A 19467-nucleotide genomic window follows, 5' to 3' on the forward strand; every position below is an offset into this window, starting at 1 on the left:
TTAGAACTACTCTTTATTTTTTCCTAAATTGCGTGCATTTTATTAATTTTTATGAAGGTTCATAAAAATTTATGTATCAGCTTCTGGATGGACTTTATAGTGTCATCATTTTCAAACTTATTTACCAGGCTAAAATGCCCCCACTTCCTAAAACCCAGAAAGACCCACCAAGCCTAAACAGGACGGTGTCAGAACCTGACATTCCGGCTCCTCCTCCTCCTCGTGCTGGCCAAGGAAAAAACAAAAAGAGGCAACCACAGCCCTTACCATCAGAACCTCAGGATAGCGATGACTCGAGCTCGGTATGAGGACTCTTCTAATTTTTAGCTCACCTGAGCTGAAAGCTCAAGTGAGCTTTTCTGATCGCCTGTTGTCCGTCGTCTGTCCGTCTGTAAACTTTTTACATTTTCGACTTCTTCTCCAGAACCACTGGGCTAATTATAACCAAACTTGGCCAAAAGCATCCTTGGGTGAAGGGCTTTCAAGTTTGTTCAAATGAAGGGTCATGCCCCCTTCAAAGGGGAGATAATCACAAAAATGCAAAAATAGGGTGGGGTCATTTAAAAATCTTCTTCTCAAGAACAACTGGGCCAGAAGAGCTGAAATTTACATGAAAGCTTCCTGACATAGTGCAGATTGAAGTTTGTAAACATCATAGTCCCCGGGGGTAAGATGGAGCCACAGTAGGGGATCAAAACTTTATATACAAATATATAGGGAAACTCATTAAAAATCTTTTTCTTAAAAATCACTGGCCTGGGAAGTTTACATTTACATGAAAGCTTCATGACATAGTGCAGATTCAATTTTTTGTAAAAAAAAAAAAAAAATCATGGACCCAGGGAGTAGGTTTTGGGCCACAATAGGGATCAAAGTTTTACATGCGAATAGGAAAAATCTTTAGATATGAGCCAAGGTGACTCGGGTGAGCAATGTTGCCCATGGGTCTCTTGTCAATCAGTTATTGTGTTTCATATCACATTCATTAAAAGGCTTTGATTGAGCAGACATTATTTTGATATAGAAGTGGAGATCTAAAAAGGTCAGTGAGAAAACGACTTCTAATGTAAAGAAATATTGCTGTTGTGGTTGTCAATGCATTGCATGATGACCCATTGAGGAAGGGGTGCAAAACTCATCTAATACAGCATGTCAAACCAGTGTACGTTCTGCATATTGAATTTGTTCATTAATTCCATGATATTGTAATGTAACTAACGCCTGCACCTGAAGTTTTGTGTTAAAAAAAATAATAAAAACCACATAGGTTATTACATATGATTTTATAGATCCGCGGCTACACAACAGGCGTATTTAGTCCCTATAACTGCAGCTGTTTATAGTAAACACATGTATTTGTTGCAAACACGCCCGACATATTCATTGCTTGCCCTCATAGCAATAGTTTTTAACCTGCACATGTGTATTGAATGTGTGTGTGGTACAAGAAGCAGTTCCAGTTAAAGGGACATGGACATGCTGAAAATTTTCAAATCTTATTTTCCCATTTTTATTGTTTACGATACTTAACGAATGTATTTCTATTTATCAACCAACATTTGAATATCACTTGTTGAGCTACAAGTGAGATACAGCACTCACAAATCTTTGTTACATTTGTATAATGTAAACAAGGCCCATGCCATGTTTTGATTTACATAAAGGCTGCTTAATAGAAAATATGATGTTTAAAACAAAATGAGATGTGACAAACACTAGAAACTGTTTAGTTATGTAAGCAAAAACATGGCGCGAGCCTTGTTTACATAACGAAGATTTGTGAGCTCTGTATCTCTCTTGTACCTCAACAACTGACATTCAAATTTGCTTACCATTAGAAATATATTAGTTAGAAAATTTTCAGCACAAATCGTGTCCATGCCCCTTTAAGCATATGTGATGCATGAATTAATACATAAATTGAAATATGAAAAGGAAAGAAATAAATATGTATTTATTCAGTGCAAGAGTTCTGTGGTAGTGTGAATTTATGAGACACCATTTTGGATTTATTAACCATATAGTGATAATACCTATTCAAAACAGCGAAATAGCTAGATAGATAACATGACCTATTCAGGTTCTGAAGTAATGATATAGCTTATTCAATGATGATTTCACCTATTGAAATAGGTTATATCACAATGAGAATATTGAAAAGTTGATTTTACTGGAGTTTCAACAGTCCCGTTTAAGGTCGGCTTTTCGCAAATTATATGGTTGTTACAATGATCTAAATTAAATGTGCAGTTACATGTACAGCCTATCATTAGGTCGAATGCTGTCTGACATGTTAAACCGTTCTTGACATACTGATTTTAACTACGAGTTACTATGTTTACCAAATCAAGATATACAGGCTCACTACGGGTGTGACCGGTCAATATGGAATGCTTACTCCTGCTAGGCACCTTATTCCACCTCTGGTGTGTCCAAGGATCTGTGTTTCGTTAGTTGGTTGTAAATTGTTTAACGTCCCTCTCGAGAATTTTTCACTCATATAGAGACGTCACCATTGCCGATGAAGGGCTGCAAAATTTAGCCCTACATGTACATGTATGTCTGACGCTTACAACCATTGAGCAGGGAGATATCTTTATCGTGCCACACCTGCTGTGACACGGGGCCTCGGTTTTTGCGGTCACATACGAAGGACCACCCCATTTAGTCGCTTCTTACGACAAGAAAGGAGTATTGAGGGCCTATTCTATTCCTGATTGTGTGGTTTTTTTGTTTTTGTTTTTTATTTATTCATTTTTTTTTTTTTTATATTTGTGAATAACGTTACGAGATGTAAATATACGATAGTGATGAAGAAATTTAAAGTTCTCAAAAATTATGTCTGATGAATACAGCAAGGCAAAACTGAAAAAAAGTAGTGATTATCATGCTGAGAATAAGTACAGCAGAAATGTTCTGATAACTTAAAGACGTTAAGGTTGTTTTTCTCTAAGGTTCATGTCTCCATCTGATAAAAAAAATATTTTAAAAATACTGTTCTATAGCAAAAAAGTTATGCATTTTGATACATTTTTTGTATAATAGTGAGGGAGATACGTAGATCTCTTCACCCAAGATAAATGTAAGTCATATCCCCCGAGGATCCCCCTAGAGCGTTGCCACGGGGGAGGGGGTTACAGTTTTTCTTGGATGATTAGATCTTATCTCCCGATCATTAATACAATAAATTGTTTATTATTCCGAAACAAAGCAAGTCACAGGAATTCTATTGGAGGAGAGGAAATCTTGGATACGCTCATCTATATGCAACTGAGCTCGCCATAACGGTCCACGTACACGTATTAAAATGCATAAGCAACAAAATGGAGCAATATGCTATTCATTTCTTATGTTTCTTTTCTTCCGGAATGCTGATCTCTTGCATCTAATTTTTTTTTTTATTTCATTCAGTTATGAAATATCACAGAATGTCATGATTGTGAATTAAAATAACAAATTGAAACCTGACGTAATCTATAGCACTATGCAGTTATAACTGGAAAACCTGTGTATCAACCAAAGTACATTTGTTTAAACTGTGCATCAGGAACACCCAGAGTGTAATTAAATTCCTTTTGCGAGCGCCTTTCGAAGTTCAATAATTCACTTACGGGTACTGTGACGCCACACTAATCCCGTGTAGCTGGGAGCATGATGATTTGTTGCAGGGAAAACGCGACAGTCACGTGACCTACTTGACCAATCAGATTCTCTTTCACTTATGATTAGATGAAATACTTTATTGCACATTTTTAAAGTGCTATTATCACTATGTTTTATCAGAGTGATTACGAAAAGCCTGAGTCCAACCGCCCCCCTGCAACGTCAAATAGCAAACCACGACAGAGGGCTCCGCCACCCGCTAAACCACCAGAAGATGGTAAGTTGTTTCTTTTATATTGCGAAGGGCTTGAATAAGTACTTGTAATAGTAATAATGATAATAAAATTCATATCGCGCCATATGAAAGAACTTACTCTAAGGCGCTTTTTATAATTATGAAATGATATAAGTTTATAAGTCAGAGTTGCTGACATTATATTCATTTTTTTCTTCTGTTTTATAACTGTCATTTTAAAAAAGGTATCTACATGTAACTTTCATTGCACATAGGATCATATGGATATTGAAGATTTTATTTGTTAGAAATTTGCTCATAAAATGCTAACGTTTACTATTTGCATGTATAGTCTAATAAGGTTTGTTTCCATGCAACACTGTTTAATGCATGTTCTTTTAATGAGGCTTGATATGGGTAGATAATATTGACTGGTACGGACGAAGATGTCAGTTATGATCGTCTTCATAACAATATGCATGTATATCTAGATGTATAAACATTGTAGCGTATGCATTAGTTTCTCCATTCTTCTGTGTTGCGGATTATTCTTGTGTCGACAAGCACGATTTGCTTCTGTGTTTCAATATCGTATATTGTGCCTTGAAATAAAAGCAGTATTGATCCACAAACCTTCTGCAATTTCATTGTTCCGTATATATATATATATATATATATATATATATATATATATATATGCATGCATATATGTATGTATCGTCTGAGGTATTGGATGCAACTTATTCAGCTTGTCAAATTATCATTATTCTTTTCAAGTGTATACATGTATCTGCATGTTCGTGTATTTCATAATGTCACTAGATTAAATGGAAGGGATAACTTGTTCATTTAAACGACATCCTTGTTTTCCTTTAGACTATATGGCGATGGCAGGCAAGGTATGGTAAAATTCAGTTATAAACTTTTTTTTTAATTCTGTAATATACCTAGAATTTTTGCGATATCGTATCTGAATGGCTTTTACTTATGCAGTTGTCAATTAAGGTAACTCCACTGTCATGTGACTGATCAATATCAGTGGTTCGAAGTAGAAGAACTGTATTAATTTCAGCTTGATTTCAATTTACTCAACAACCGAAGAAAACGCATATATTGCCACTTTTTAAAGATGTCGGATATATATAAACAGAAGTATACATGTACATTGTATGTCAACATGTATATCAGAAAATCGTACATTTTCATTAAACAGCATAATGAAAATGCATAGAAACTAATTAACATGCCAAAAATATAATTTTATCGGTTTCCAAAAACTGCTACTTTATAAATATATACATAAATTGATTGTGGATATCAGGAAATCATTGTACATGTACAGTATGCGCTCAAAAGAGAACATCCAAATATAGGAGTTATTGCCCTTGACAACATCTATAGAAATATAGATACACTGTAATTGATTATTTATAGAAAAATATAAACTATTGCAGTGTGAAATAGTGTACCCATTTTTTATTATGTCCAGTGATAAAATTACCCCCAAAATATATATTTTTATCATACACAAAGTTTGATTAAATAAAGATTTTACGAAAGCCTATGACGTCACACGAGGGTGGACTACCTCAAATAGGCTATGTACTAAATTTTTGTTTATTTTTAAATGTTTAATTTAGAATAGATCAAGCTTAAAAGTACTTCTTGAACAAAATATACATGTGTATTTCACTCGCGTTTGCAACGTATGCATATTTATTTAATTTTTCAATGTTGGTTTTAATTATTTTAAAAAGCAATTTTAGCCGTCATTTTTGTTGGAAAATTGTATTTCAATGACAGAAAAAAAGTAAGGTTTTTAAACTTATATCATTAATATTTGTGTTAGAAAACCTATTCAGAGACTCTGAAGGAAGCAAAATTACATTATTGTCTTCCCGTACAAAAATTTATTGCTAGAAAATGCTTTAAATTCAAAAGAACCTAAATCTTTATTTTAATAAAACTTTAAATTTTCTTTGATTTGATTAATGATTATGTTTAAAGTTACATACAAAACTTTCATAGTCACGCATTTTTACAACAAAACAAAATTTTCAGAATTAGAGCTAATATTGCATTATGTTATTAGCATGGTATTCGTTGAAAACTCTGTGATAATGAATTCCCAGATACTTTACAATTGCAGATAATTTTCAAAGGATGAGTGCATTTCAATAATGCATTGTGGTGATTATTATTATTCTAAATTTTAAAAAAAATATACATCGAAGGCTCTTTAGACTATATTCCCCACCCACAGAAGAAATGTTAAAACTGCAAAACGTGTACAACCAGAAAAACTCTTATTGCGTTTGAATTTTTTTCTCATGCTACGTACTAGTTTGGGTAACTGGAAGAAAAAGAATGAAACATATACACTGTAACTATCGATGGTATTACTCCAATAGAATTAAATTAAGTCATCTAGACCCAGGTTCTTCTTTCAGACAAATAACACCACCACCAGCTTCCTTTTATTTCTTCTCTATGGAGGATTTAAGATTGAGACGATATTGCTCCATACCTCTCTTTGTAACTTATTCGTTTTACAGGGCATGCTAAATTATATGGATTTTTCTGTATGATGACAATCGGCATCGGATCATATATGTCTTTTTGATAAATCAAACGAAGGCTTCCAAAATGGTTTTGAGTTGTACTTTTGATAAGTAAAATATGAGCGTTTAATCATGACAAATATTAGTGTGTATGGTAGTATGGTCTATTTTCCTATTTTTCATTTGTCACAAGGATCAGAAAAGTGACGATGAAGAAGATTATGAGAAACCTGATCCAGGTAATATGTATATTTGTTTGTTTTTCATCGTCCCACTCGAAATTCCTTCACTCAGTCGTAACTTGCTACAAAGTGCCACTGATTAGTACATCTGCATTGAGGCCGTACTGTATAATAAGAGTTTTTTATCCTATCGTAACGTGGAACCTCTGACTTTAATGTTCATTCATCCTAAGGCTTTGTCACTTTTACATTTAATACCGAGAGGTTGGCAAAAGAACAGTTATTGCCCATTTTAACTAACGTAGGTTATAGGTATGATGCGGCTGTCTAGCCCCTACGCTTCCGTGATCATTGCAACATGATACGGCAAATTTAGTTGTTTCATAATACATTGAAATCTGATAGTTTTTGAAGAATGTACATATTGGACAGGGCCAGGCAGTTTGTTTGTCCTTTGTGGGGAGGGGTGACGATCAGGGTATTATACCAAACTGAAAAATGAAAAGGTGACGATGACGTTCATTGATCAATCTCATAACTTCTATAAGGAATACAAAATTACAGTTGGGCAAACACGAACCCCTATCTTCAAACGTACCGATGAACACATTTTCCAAGGTTTGGGATCTCCCTATATGTAAGTAAGCTTAGGTCCAAAATGGAGAAATCCCGCCTAGAAGCCAACCAAGTTTGCTACGCTCTAACTCAAGTAAATCTCAAAATGTTAAAACATTAAATACATCATTTGTTCCTTGAAATACTTTTTTTATCTTGCTGTTTATTGCCGGTTTAGGTTTCGATATTGGATATATCGACGACGCTTTATCCATTAACAATGATAATTTTCATGCATATTTCGATTCATTATATCCCAGTGAACTCGAAATAAAAGACACCACAGAGTCGTCCACTTCTGCTTCATATTAGATATTTTATTGAAAGTAGATATTAACGGCAAACTAACAACTCAACTTTTTGACAGACGGGATGATTTCAGCTTCTCCATCGTCAACTTCCCATATTTATGTAGCAATATTCCATTATCACCTGCATTTGGTGGTTATATATCTCAACTGATTCGATACGCAAGAGCTTGTTCTGCTCATGGTCAGTTTTTAAATCGAGGCAAGCTACATATATGTACTGACAAACAAGTTGATGGTGCAGGGGTGCCAATATAGTCTCGTTTAAAGTCAGCATTTCGCAAATTATATGGTCGTTATAACAATCTAGCTTGCCGATACAACCTATCATTGGGTGAAATGCTGTCTGACGTGTTTCATACCGATTGTTAAGCCGTTCTTAGCACATTGATTTTGACTACGGATAACTCCATTTATCTGATCAAGATATATGGCTCACGGCGGGTGTGACTGGTCGACGGGATGCTTATTCCTCCCAGGCACCTGACCCCACCTCTGGTATATCCAGGGGTTCGTGTTTGCCCAACTCTCTATTTTGTATTGCTTATAGGAGTTATGAGATTGATCACTGTTCGTTATCTTCACTTTTCATCGGAGAAACATCAATGTTCATTATAGATTTATACACGTGCAATATAACAATTTTCATTATACTCGTGCAGATAATTTTTTTAACTTTTCGATACTACTGGCTTGTAGGAAATATCTCGACACTACTAACCTGTTTAGCTAGGAAAAATCTTGGATTGATGAATTACTTCGATTGAAAAATCTATGACAAACTTTTTTCTTCTGCATTTGAGTGGTTTGCGTTTGTCAATTATTTTAAGACATCTTCATGATATAGATGTTTTCTGCTACTATTGTAAAGAATTTAGGAGTAATTTCAAAGGTCTTCTTACAATTATTATGATTAAAAGTAGAAATATATCTTGTATATAAAATAGATTTCAGAGAGTTGTTAAGCATGCTTAAACAGATTGAGTAAACATTTTGTATAGCTTGAAATCTTAAAGTTTCCTCCTTATAGAGATATTGCTGTATTGATTTGATAGGAATTTTTCTCTCCCGTGTGTTTACAAAATATTTGTATATTTCAGCGGAATTACCACCAAGGTTACCTCCTTTACCATCAGGTATTCATATTATCCCAAGAAAAATACCATCAAATATTCAAGTTTTTTGGGGGTTTTGGGTTGTTTTTTTTTTTTTTTAGAACGTTTGTATCAATACTGCTTTCATAAGGCATACTGTCGGCACTTACGATGAACATAATCTATCACGAATGAGACACTATATGGTGATAATATCCAAGCATGGACATTGGTTTGATTGCTAGATTATAAGATGCTATATGTCGGCGAATGGGCAAAATATACTTAAAACACGTTACTAATAATGATTGTTGCTGTTGTTGCATGCAGATGAATGGGACTATAATAGAACAAACACTTAGCTTAAATGGTTTATTGGGTATGCTCTTTACACTGATTTTACGTTTCAGAACCCAAAGCTGGATTAAAATCAAAAGTGCGTCCGGCAATACCGTCTCATTCAACTGGTAAAAACTTGATACATTTCAAACATTTTGACACTTTGCACTTTGGTTATTCTGTATCGATGTACAATATTTATTGGTCGGGTTGCACAACGTGCAAACGGCATAGAATGGTGAATGGCGGACGGGCGTCCATGTAATAGGGTACCTACTTTGTGTAATCAACTCCTCTCACACTTCTGACTCGACGTTCCTTAACCTTTGTGCAGTTGTTATGGACACATTGAAGATGTGCATGTGTATTTTTGAAATTGATCAGTCATTCTTTGAAAAATTTACATGTTGTTGAACTTAGTCATTTTTAAGTATGTTTTAGATTGACGGTACTTATTTTGTATATTCAACTCTTCTTGCACCTCTAATTTGACATTCCTCAAACTTTATACAGTTGTTCTGGACACATTGAATACATGTATGTGCATGCGTCTTTTTGACAGTGATCAGACATTTTTCGAAAAATTGACATGTAGCGGAACTCTGTCATTTTAAAGCATGTCTTGAATAGACGGAATCTATTTTTTGAATTCAACTCCCCTTGCAGCATTTATTTGACATCCTTCAGACATTTTACACCTGTTATGGAAGCATTGAAGATGTTCACGTGTCTTTTCATAAGTGATCGGGCATTCTTTGAAAAATTTACATGTACATGATGAACATGTAGTTGAACTTGGTCATTTTTAAGCATGGTACATTTTTGTACCTACTTTGTGTAAGCAACTCCTCACAGCTTTTACTTGGAATTTTTCAGACCTTGTACATTATAGATGTTATAAAAATATTGAAGATATACATATGATATTTTAAAAGTGCTTTTTTATTTGTTTTTGAAAAATTCTACATTTAATATGTCATTTTTCCAGAATGCTTTGTACTGCTGTCTCTATGACAGATAACATATTTTATAGCAACCCGGACATTTTTGTTCTTGAATCGATTTTTTAATGCTTGAAATGCACATGTATTTGCATGCCTTAAAATTCCTTTGATTGCTTAAATACTTGTAGAATCTGGCAAAAAGCTTCCAGCAGGTGCAGTTCCTATTATTGGTTTACAGCCAGATGTCTCTGGTTTGTACACTAATATCTCTATTCTTGCTATTGGAATTTTAAATTTGTCTGTATGGCTGTATTGTACTAAATGCTTCGTCGTATCACGTTTATTACATAACAATTTAGTGTATGGCATGTATCGTAATTTAATTTTTCCTCAAAGAAAGGTTAGAATGTTGCAGGATTTTCTTAAATTTAATCTATGGCTTTTTTAACTCACCTTGTAAGATTTTCTGGGTTTTTTAAATCCCCATTATCTGTCTTTAAACTTTTGTAAATTTTCGGATCCTTTACAAGAACCACTGAACCCATTTTAGCCCAAATTAATGAAAAGTGAAGACAACGAACAAGTGACCAATCTCATAATTCCTATAATACAAAGCATCATTGCGTAAAGGGATTCAGGATAGTGCATATAAAGGCCCTTTCCCTTTTCACTGGAATATTATCAACTGAAAATGGGAAGGTGTGTTTCTAAAGATATTCTCAATTAATTGTCTAAACATTTGAAACTTGTATGCAAGCTTTCTTATGTAAAACTTGTACGGTACCAATTTTGATGCACCAGATGCGCATTTCGACATATAATGTCTCTTCAGTGATGCTCAACCGAAATGTTTGAAATCTGAAATAACAATGAAGTTTTGGAGCTATTATAGGGGAAAACAGTGTGCCAAAAAAGTGGAGTAAAATTCGTCTAAGGATAAGAGCTATGCATGAGGGAGATAATCGTTAATTTTGAATTGAATTTCTAAATTTTATAACAGCAATTAAATATACATCCGTATTTTCAAGCTAGTAACGAAGTACTTAGCTACTGGGCTGTAGAGACCCTCGGGGACTAACAGTCCGTCTTATGAAACGAAAATCCAAGTTTGTTTAAATCATGAGCATCGGTGCTACAAGTGTTCAACTACAGTTTACATAAGAAAATGTGTGATAATTCATTATAGTTCTTCTGAGAAAGGTGCAGTTTGTCATGTGGGTTACAAGCATCCGCATGTAGTGTAGGGTCAAGGGGTATTTCTTATTTACATCTGGTGCATCAAAATTGGTACCGTATAAGTTTTACATTATGACCCCTGGGTCGAGGCCTCTGCTGGTGAACTGTTAGTCCCCGAGGGTCTCTACAGCCCAGTAGCTAAGTACTTCGTTACTAGCTTGAAAATACGGATGTATATTTAATTGCTGTTACAAAATTTAGAAATTCATTTCAAAATTAAGGATTATCTCCCTCATGCATAGCTCTTATCCTTGGACGAATTTGGCTCCACTTTTTTGGCACGCTGTTTTTGGCTATATTTAGCTCTAAAACTTCATAGTTATTTCGATTTCAAAGATTTCGGTTGAGCATCACTGAAGAGACATTATTTGTCGAAATGCGCATCTGGTGCATCAAAATGGGTACCGTATAAGTTTACATTGCACAATGACCCCCAGGACCAAAATACAGCCTCAGTATGGGTTTCAATATTTACAATGGAATATAGAGTGAATTTCTTTTGAAAGATCCAGGTTTATTAAGATCCCCATTCTTGTGATGAAGATAGGGCCAAAACATTGTTTTCAAGTTTTACTTAATATCAGAATACAATGAAATTCTTTGACTATATTCATCTCAAGAACCGTAAATTGAACATAAAATTTGTCAAATAACTAGTTTACAAGCAACCTACATTTAAAATTATTTAGTTTTCAAGCATGCTCATGAAAAGTGTGTTTGAGTTTTCCACAACATCTGGTCGGAGACAGGAGAATGGTGGAAGACTCCTTAATGATACCATGTATGTGGCAATCTGCTCCAGATTGCACCACAAGGACAACCTAGGTTAAAGTGATACACATTTAGCATTTAGATTCAAGGTTCACACTACTCCATCCTAATTGGCCAGGATGGGGCCGTACTGGCACTTTATATAGATGATTTGGAGAAGATACAACTTCTCATATGTTCTAAAGTAATGCACATGTAGTGTAAATAAAACATGTAAACCAGAACTGATTGCAATTCGTACATTTTTCATTTTAGATTTGCCTAAAGCAAAACACGCATCAAGAGGTAAGCCTTGAAGCTTTTCGCACGAGTTTACTTTTTATTTGTGAAATATAATTTGTTAGCTCGCCGGAATGAATGCCCTGAGAACTATTGTCATCTGGTATTAGTGTCACACTTTTGGGAAAAACTTTAACCTTAGCGATAGCCTTTGAACCAAGGAGGATAATTCTTTGATGTTTCACTTATGGCTTTGACATACTTTTCACAACTCTAACCTTGGTTCTGGTCTTGTAAACCAATTAAGCAGGATAGGGTAGGTAGGACCACGATTCCCGGCGAGCTATGTTATCTTATGAAATGTCATATCGTTATAATGAGATAGGTTATGTCAAAGAGAGTAGTGTTTACAATTTGTTATAAAATCATTAACTTCGAAATGAAATATACTGTATTTTGTGAACAAAATTACGGAAATCTTGCATCACGTTTACACAAATGAAATCTGCAACCTTTAATGTCATGTGCAGTTCTGCTACTTAAAGCTGACGTTACTTTATGTTAGCAAAACTTACGCACTAATTTGATTGATGAAACTAGCTGAGTTATCCCCTCAGCCAAGGAGTTATCGGCGGACTGCATTCAACTTTGCGAGAGCAGCCGTACTGTTCGATTTTGAAAACCTCACACTAATCCACTTCACTATTTTTTAAACTCGTGTAATGTACAAGTAATTTAGTTTTTACAATGTGACAAAAGAATCCCACTTTTATTAATTCCATACCATTTCTTCATGTCTTATCATACTGCTATTTTCTTGTGGAAAGTGTTGGGTTATGCTATATTTTGAATAAATAACATCTCCTGCAATAATGATGTACTCCAGGTCTAGGGTCTTAACTGATCGAGACTTGACTTCTGTCAGTCTGCCTAGCGTCATTTTTTCACATGTTCATATTTTTAAGAACCATAGGGCAAATGTCAATCAAACTTGTCAAAAGGCGTTCCTTGAGAAAGAGGATTCTCGTTTGTACAAGTGAAGGGTCACTCCCTGTTACAAGTGGATATCCTTGTGAAATTTTAGAATCGGATTGAGTGTTGAAATGTTTTTTCTCAAGAATCACTGAATCAGAAAAACCAAAACTTTTATGTGAAGCATATCTTATGTAATTACGATTTAGTTTGTCCTTGGCTAGTGTGGGGTCGCAATAGAGTTTCAAAGTTTTACATGGAAATTGGATAGGATAAATCTTCTCAAGAAGCAGAAAAGTGCGATATTAAAGCATTTTCATGCATGTAATGTAGATTCAAAACTGTGTACATCATGAACCTGGACCAGGTAGGGATCATGGATGGGATTTAATGCGTGACAAAATGTGTATCAAATGAGCCATGTGGGCCATTAGTCTTATATGCAACTTATGATCTTCCTTTCTTGCTCTCCTTGTCTTTCATTCTCTGCAAATGATACATAATACTTATATTTATGAAATGAAACACTGAGAATAGTGAAATGATATTTTCAATTAATTTGTGTTAGTAAATTACAATAGTTATAGTTTGCCGGGAAAACCCCCACATCGTTTTGATTTCTCTCTTTTCATTATTTTGTTAATTTTCAGTAAATATTGAGAATTTTAAAACTGGTTTTCGACTGTGTGCAGTCTATACGATGTAGAAATAATGTGATTCAATTCTAAAGTGTTATCATTTTAGAGGAGAAGGCACAACCACCTGTACCATCGTCAAAGACCCCCCACAGAGGATCTCAAGGTAATGAATTTAGAATTATTAAAAACTCACGGGAAAGTAAAACAAAAAAAAAAAAAGGTTTCAAAATGTTAGCATATATCACAATGCTTAAACTTATTAAATTTACTCTGGATATAGATCATGTATTTATACATGCATTATGATAATTTTCGTAGAAGAGAACACATTCCCACCTGTCCCTACATCAAGGACCCACCAACGAACCACACAGAGTAAGACATATTCTTGTACACAGACATGTAGGTGTTTGTGACACAAAAGTATGCAAAATATGTTAAGGAAATGATGCACGGCATGCTCTACCAAAACGAGATATATATATATATATATATATATATATATATATATATATAGATTTCTACACCTTTACTTGCAAAGTACTTTTGTTTTTTCTTCGAAATTTGATATTATGAAGAGCTGTTTATCATTGATTTGATGTGTCACCTCTTTGAAATGACGAAAATGAAGAAATGAAAAGTCTTCTCTCATTACTGTTGTTTATGATGACATGATTTGCATGGGTTTACATATATATGTACTGTATACAGGTTAATTTTCGCTTCCTGAATTATTTTAGCCATTATTTGAAATCGACGCATGAAAACTTGGCAAATGTAATTTCATCCATTTATTACCCTAAAGTAACAAGAAACAACTTTAGGCGAATATAAATCTGGGTTAGATCATTTTCTATGTGAATTAGTGAACATTTTTCCTATCCACAGTGAATACAGTCTGCACGTCGTGTATATTGACAGGAATGACGTAAATGATTTAATTGTTTGTGTTCTTTGCGCACTGTGTTTAATGTGTGAATGCATGTATATGTTAGCATGCTTTATCTGTAGTCAATGAGGGGAGGTCCTTACCCCCAACTCCTACAGACCATAAAGGAATCAAACCCCAAGGAAGAGGTGAGGGAACCTTGGCACTTTCACACTGAGTGACTTCTACATTTAAACAATTTCAAAATTATTGGCATTGATATTGTACAGTGAGCATGCATCTTTCAATATAGCGATTCTTGTAGAATTATACAGTTAATGTGTATTTTCAAATCTTGGAGGATATTATAGTTTGTTTAGTAAAGGCCTTTGTACATCTTATTTTGGACATCTAACTGTTCATTATTTAAACGAATTACATACAACAATTCTCTGATGAAAATTATACTGGGCGTACATGTAATTATCCAATGTTTGCAATGCAGTTAACAAATATCCACATTTGCATTATTGTCATTTCTACTGAACTTCACTGTGCATGCTTGTAACAGCAATTCAGAATCAGGAGAATTGGATTATTATAGTTCAAGTAAATATTTCCAAGTAATTGTTGTAGGTTCTGTAATAGATCGCCGTCCACCACCAGTTCCCGGCAGTGAGGTAAGTAAATTCAAATCCAACGAAAATCAACCGCACATGAACTAGCTGGTCTCGTCGAATGGGTCAGGGAAACAATAGTTATCTTCGTTTCTGAATTGTAAAACATCTGAATATTTCTCGGAAATTCGGTATTTTATATACTGAAAGTCTGTAAATTGAAATTTTAAGTTTTTATATTCTCCACAACTGATTTCTGTTTCCGAATATAGCATCCCAAATTGCGTAACTTTACACGATTTCCACAATGTCAGCTTTTCATCAGTAATTGTTTTAGTTGGCAGTAAAATGGTCTTAATGTAAAACCATCGTAATGGCATGGCATTGCAGATTAAAGGTATAATACACGTCATTAAATCTGAAGTAGTGGTCATAATTCAAATAATAGGAACGAAGTTAGTACCAGAACTTGTTGTGGATAACATAGAATTACTTGGAGTAGTTTATATCTGATTGCAGTTATGAAGCGCATATATATATATATATATATTAGCAGTAAATGATTGTTTTTTATGGAATGTGTGATTTTCAATATTTATTTACAACTGTGCCGAATCAACTTCTAATATATATATATATATATATATATATATATCCAATAATACATGTCAAGATCAAGAAAACTCGAATATCATTTCACTATAATCGCTTTCGGCTTTATTGTCTCTTTAGAATGCTATAAAAGAATATTATATATATACATTGTGCCCACCACAATCCATTTCACACCACAAACATGTTTGCTGTTGATTTCATTCCTTAAGAGAAGGCTATAAATGAACAATGGCTAATCAAGACTGAATGTCCATTGTTATATATGAAAGGGCTGTCTTTTAAATGCGTACTATTTTTCAGGATGATATTTTTCAACATGATTGGTACCAGAATGTCAACAGAGCGGAGGCAGATGAAGTATTAAAGAATTTTGGAAAGGTTACAATATACTTGTTTTCTTTCATTGTAATGTTAAGGTCCTACTCTTTTTGGACTATGCTGGGTTTTGTACTTCTTTTTATGCTATACTTTTTTATTATATACATGTATGTAAAGTAAAACTGGTTACAGCAAATTGATGAGAGTCTGTGGATTTAGTTAGTTCATTAGATCTCTAATTCAGTATTATACACCCCCCCCCCCCCCCCCGAACGAAGTTCTAGGGGGTATATAGGAATCACTCTGTCTGTCCGTCCGTCTGTCTCCAGATTTGTGTCCGGGCCATAACTTCTTTGTTCTTTGACATAGGCATACCATATTTGGCACACATGTGCATCACCATGAGACGATGTGTCGGGTACCTTCATGACTTCTATTTGACCTTGACCTTAAGGTCAAAATTAAAGGTTTTTTACAATGGATTTGTGTACGGGCCATAACTTCTTTGTTCTTTGACATAGGCATACCATATTTGACACATGAGTTTATCACCATGAGACGATGTGTCGGGTACCTTCATGACCTCTATTTGACCTTGACCTTAAGGTCAAAATTAAAGGTTTTTTACAATGGATTCGTGTCCGGGCCATAACTTCTTTGTTCTTTGACATAGGCATACCATATTTGGCACACAGGTGGATCACCATGAGACGATGTGTCCGGTACCTTCATGACCTCTATTTGTCCTTGACCTTAAGGTCAAAATTAAAGGGTTTTTTTTACAATGGATTTGTGTCATGGCCATAACTTCTTTGTTCTTTGACATAGGCATACCATATTTGACACATGAGTGTATCACCATGAGACGATGTGTCATGTACCTTCATGACCTTCATATGACCTTGACCTCAAGGTCAAAATTAAACGTTTTACAATGGATTCGTATCAGGGCCATGACTTCTTTGTTCTTTGACATAGGCATACCATATTTGACACATGAGTGTATCACCATGATACGATGTGTCAGGTACCTTCATTACCTCTATATGACCTTGAACTTTGACCTCAAGGTCAAAATTGATGATAGAGTTTTGACATAGTCATACCATAAGACATGGGTGTATCACCATGATACTGTGTCATGTATATTCATGACCTTTTATGACCTTGATCTTTGATCTCAAGGTCAAAATTATAGGTTTATACCATGGATTTGTGTTCAGACTATATCTTCCATTTTCTTCTACAAAGGCATACTATATTTTTACACGCAGGAAAGAGGTAATTTATGCCTATTAACAACACCCTTTGGGAGATTGGGGTAAGCAGGGGGGGGGGGGGGGGGGGGTATTCTTAGTGAGTATTGCTCACAGTACCTCTTTTATTGGTATAACGAATAAGTTTTACAATTGATAGCAAATTCGGCATGAGAAGAGCAGATAAAGACCTCAATAGCATAGTATAGCTGCTATACTATACTGCATAGTATAAACCCCCAAACATTCATCTTCGTGTATAGGATAATATTAATCACTGCCATGATAAACATTACAAAAAACTTATTACATTGCTTTTATTATCATTTGTGTACTGGCTCGGTGTATACCAGTATAAATTCATGTAAATACATATTGTTTGCAAACATTTCTTTTGTAAAGTGTGTTTTGCATGAGTATTGAAATTATGGTAGTGGTAATGCGTGTTAATTAACATTGAATTATAATAGTGGTAATGTGTGTTAACTAACATTGAATTATAATAGTGGTAATGCGTGTTAACTAACATTGAATTATAATAGTGGCAATGTGTGTTGATTAACATTGAATTAGAATAGTGGTAATGTGTGTTGATTAACATTGAATTATAATAGTGGTAATGTGTGTTAACTAACATTGAATTATAATAGTGGTAATGTGTGTTAATTAACATTGAATTATAATAGTGGTAATGCGTGTTAACTAACATTGAATTATAATAGTGGCAATGTGTGTTGATTAACATTGAATTATAATAGTGGTAATGTGTGTTAACTAACATTGAATTATAATAGTGGTAATGTGTGTTAACTAACATTGAATTATAATAGTGGCAATGTGTGTTGATTAACATTGAATTATAATAGTGGTAATGTGTGTTAACTAACATTGAATTATAATAGTGGTAATGTGTGTTGATTAACATTGAATTATAATAGTGGTAATGCGTGTTAACTAACATTGAATTATAATAGTGGCAATGTGTGTTGATTAACATTGAATTATAATAGTGGTAATGCGTGTTAATTAACATTGAATTATAATAGTGGTAATGTGTGTTAATTAACATTGAATTATAATAGTGGTAATGCGTGTTAACTAACATTGAATTATGGTAGTGGTAATGTGTGTTAACTAACATTGAATTATAATAGTGGTAATGTGTGTTAACTAACATTGAATTATAATAGTGGTAATGTGTGTTAACTAACATTGAATTATAATAGTGGTAATGTGTGTTAATTAACATTGATTAAAATTGGATTAAAACAGGTTGGGTTGCTCGAAGGTGTGTAATAAAACACTTCACTGAAATAAACCAGGCATAGGTGTAAATTTGATGCAGGACTCGTTTGACACTTGTATAAACAAATGGAGATGTCATTCCATATTTTAACAAGAATTCTTCTGTGATACTTCCCATCATAGGAATAATTCAATTAGAAGTGTGTTCAACGCAGAGAAACTGGTATCTAAATATTTTGTTGTGAGAGCATGTCCAAAGGTATAAACAATTCAATATATAAGATTAAATAAAAGTAAATCCCCAAACAATGAAATTAGCTATATACAGGTATAAATACATTGTTTCAATGCGTTTAAGTTAGGTGGAATAAAATCCGTAAATTAGTTCAGTACAGTATATCTGTGAGTTCAATTTACGTAGTGACCTGGTACCTTGGGAATAGGCTTACACGCACACACACACATATATATATATGTATATATATATATATATTTCTATAGAACGGAACGTTTCTGATTCGACCCAGTACTAAGGATGGACAACCCTTCACTCTACAGATCTACAACAACACCAAAGTGTATAACCTCCCCATACGGCAAAGGACGGATTCCAAATTTGCCCTTGGGAGGGAGAAGAAAGCAGAGGAGGTAAGTAGTTCATAATACTGGGATTGTATCTATAAGACTGTGCGAATTGTTTCTTGATTGAACACTATTATGACTTTAAAATATTTAGAGATTGACTGTACAGAAGTAGTGAACTCATGAAGGCAAGAACAATGTTAAACATAAATGAGAGAAAATTATATTTAGATCTAGGTTTTCCTAGCA

The 19467-nt window shown here is 34.2% G+C and overlaps 1 protein-coding gene across 42 annotated transcripts in view; it reads left to right on the plus strand.

Moving 5' to 3' along the window:
- Positions 1-19467, plus strand: part of LOC125660393 (basic salivary proline-rich protein 1-like) — a 57206-nt gene that overhangs the window by 34612 nt on the left and 3127 nt on the right. For 17 of the 42 annotated variants that reach the window (XM_048892202.2, XM_056149566.1, XM_056149570.1 and 14 more), the window contains 15 exons: positions 129-302; positions 1025-1042; positions 3784-3880; positions 4715-4737; positions 6593-6638; positions 8605-8640; positions 9009-9065; positions 10070-10132; positions 12144-12173; positions 13824-13880; positions 14036-14092; positions 14729-14794; positions 15222-15265; positions 16118-16195; positions 19138-19284. In XM_048892202.2, coding sequence (XP_048748159.2) covers positions 129-302; positions 1025-1042; positions 3784-3880; positions 4715-4737; positions 6593-6638; positions 8605-8640; positions 9009-9065; positions 10070-10132; positions 12144-12173; positions 13824-13880; positions 14036-14092; positions 14729-14794; positions 15222-15265; positions 16118-16195; positions 19138-19284 — 993 coding nt within the window. The remainder of the gene's footprint in view (positions 1-128; positions 303-1024; positions 1043-3783; positions 3881-4714; positions 4738-6592; positions 6639-8604; positions 8641-9008; positions 9066-10069; positions 10133-12143; positions 12174-13823; positions 13881-14035; positions 14093-14728; positions 14795-15221; positions 15266-16117; positions 16196-19137; positions 19285-19467) is intronic. The other 25 variants (XM_056149569.1, XM_056149572.1, XM_056149588.1 and 22 more) reach the window with 14 other exon arrangements.

Source organism: Ostrea edulis, chromosome 9 (assembly GCF_947568905.1).
Source record: "Ostrea edulis chromosome 9, xbOstEdul1.1, whole genome shotgun sequence".
NCBI classification, from domain to species: Eukaryota; Metazoa; Mollusca; class Bivalvia; order Ostreida; family Ostreidae; genus Ostrea; species Ostrea edulis.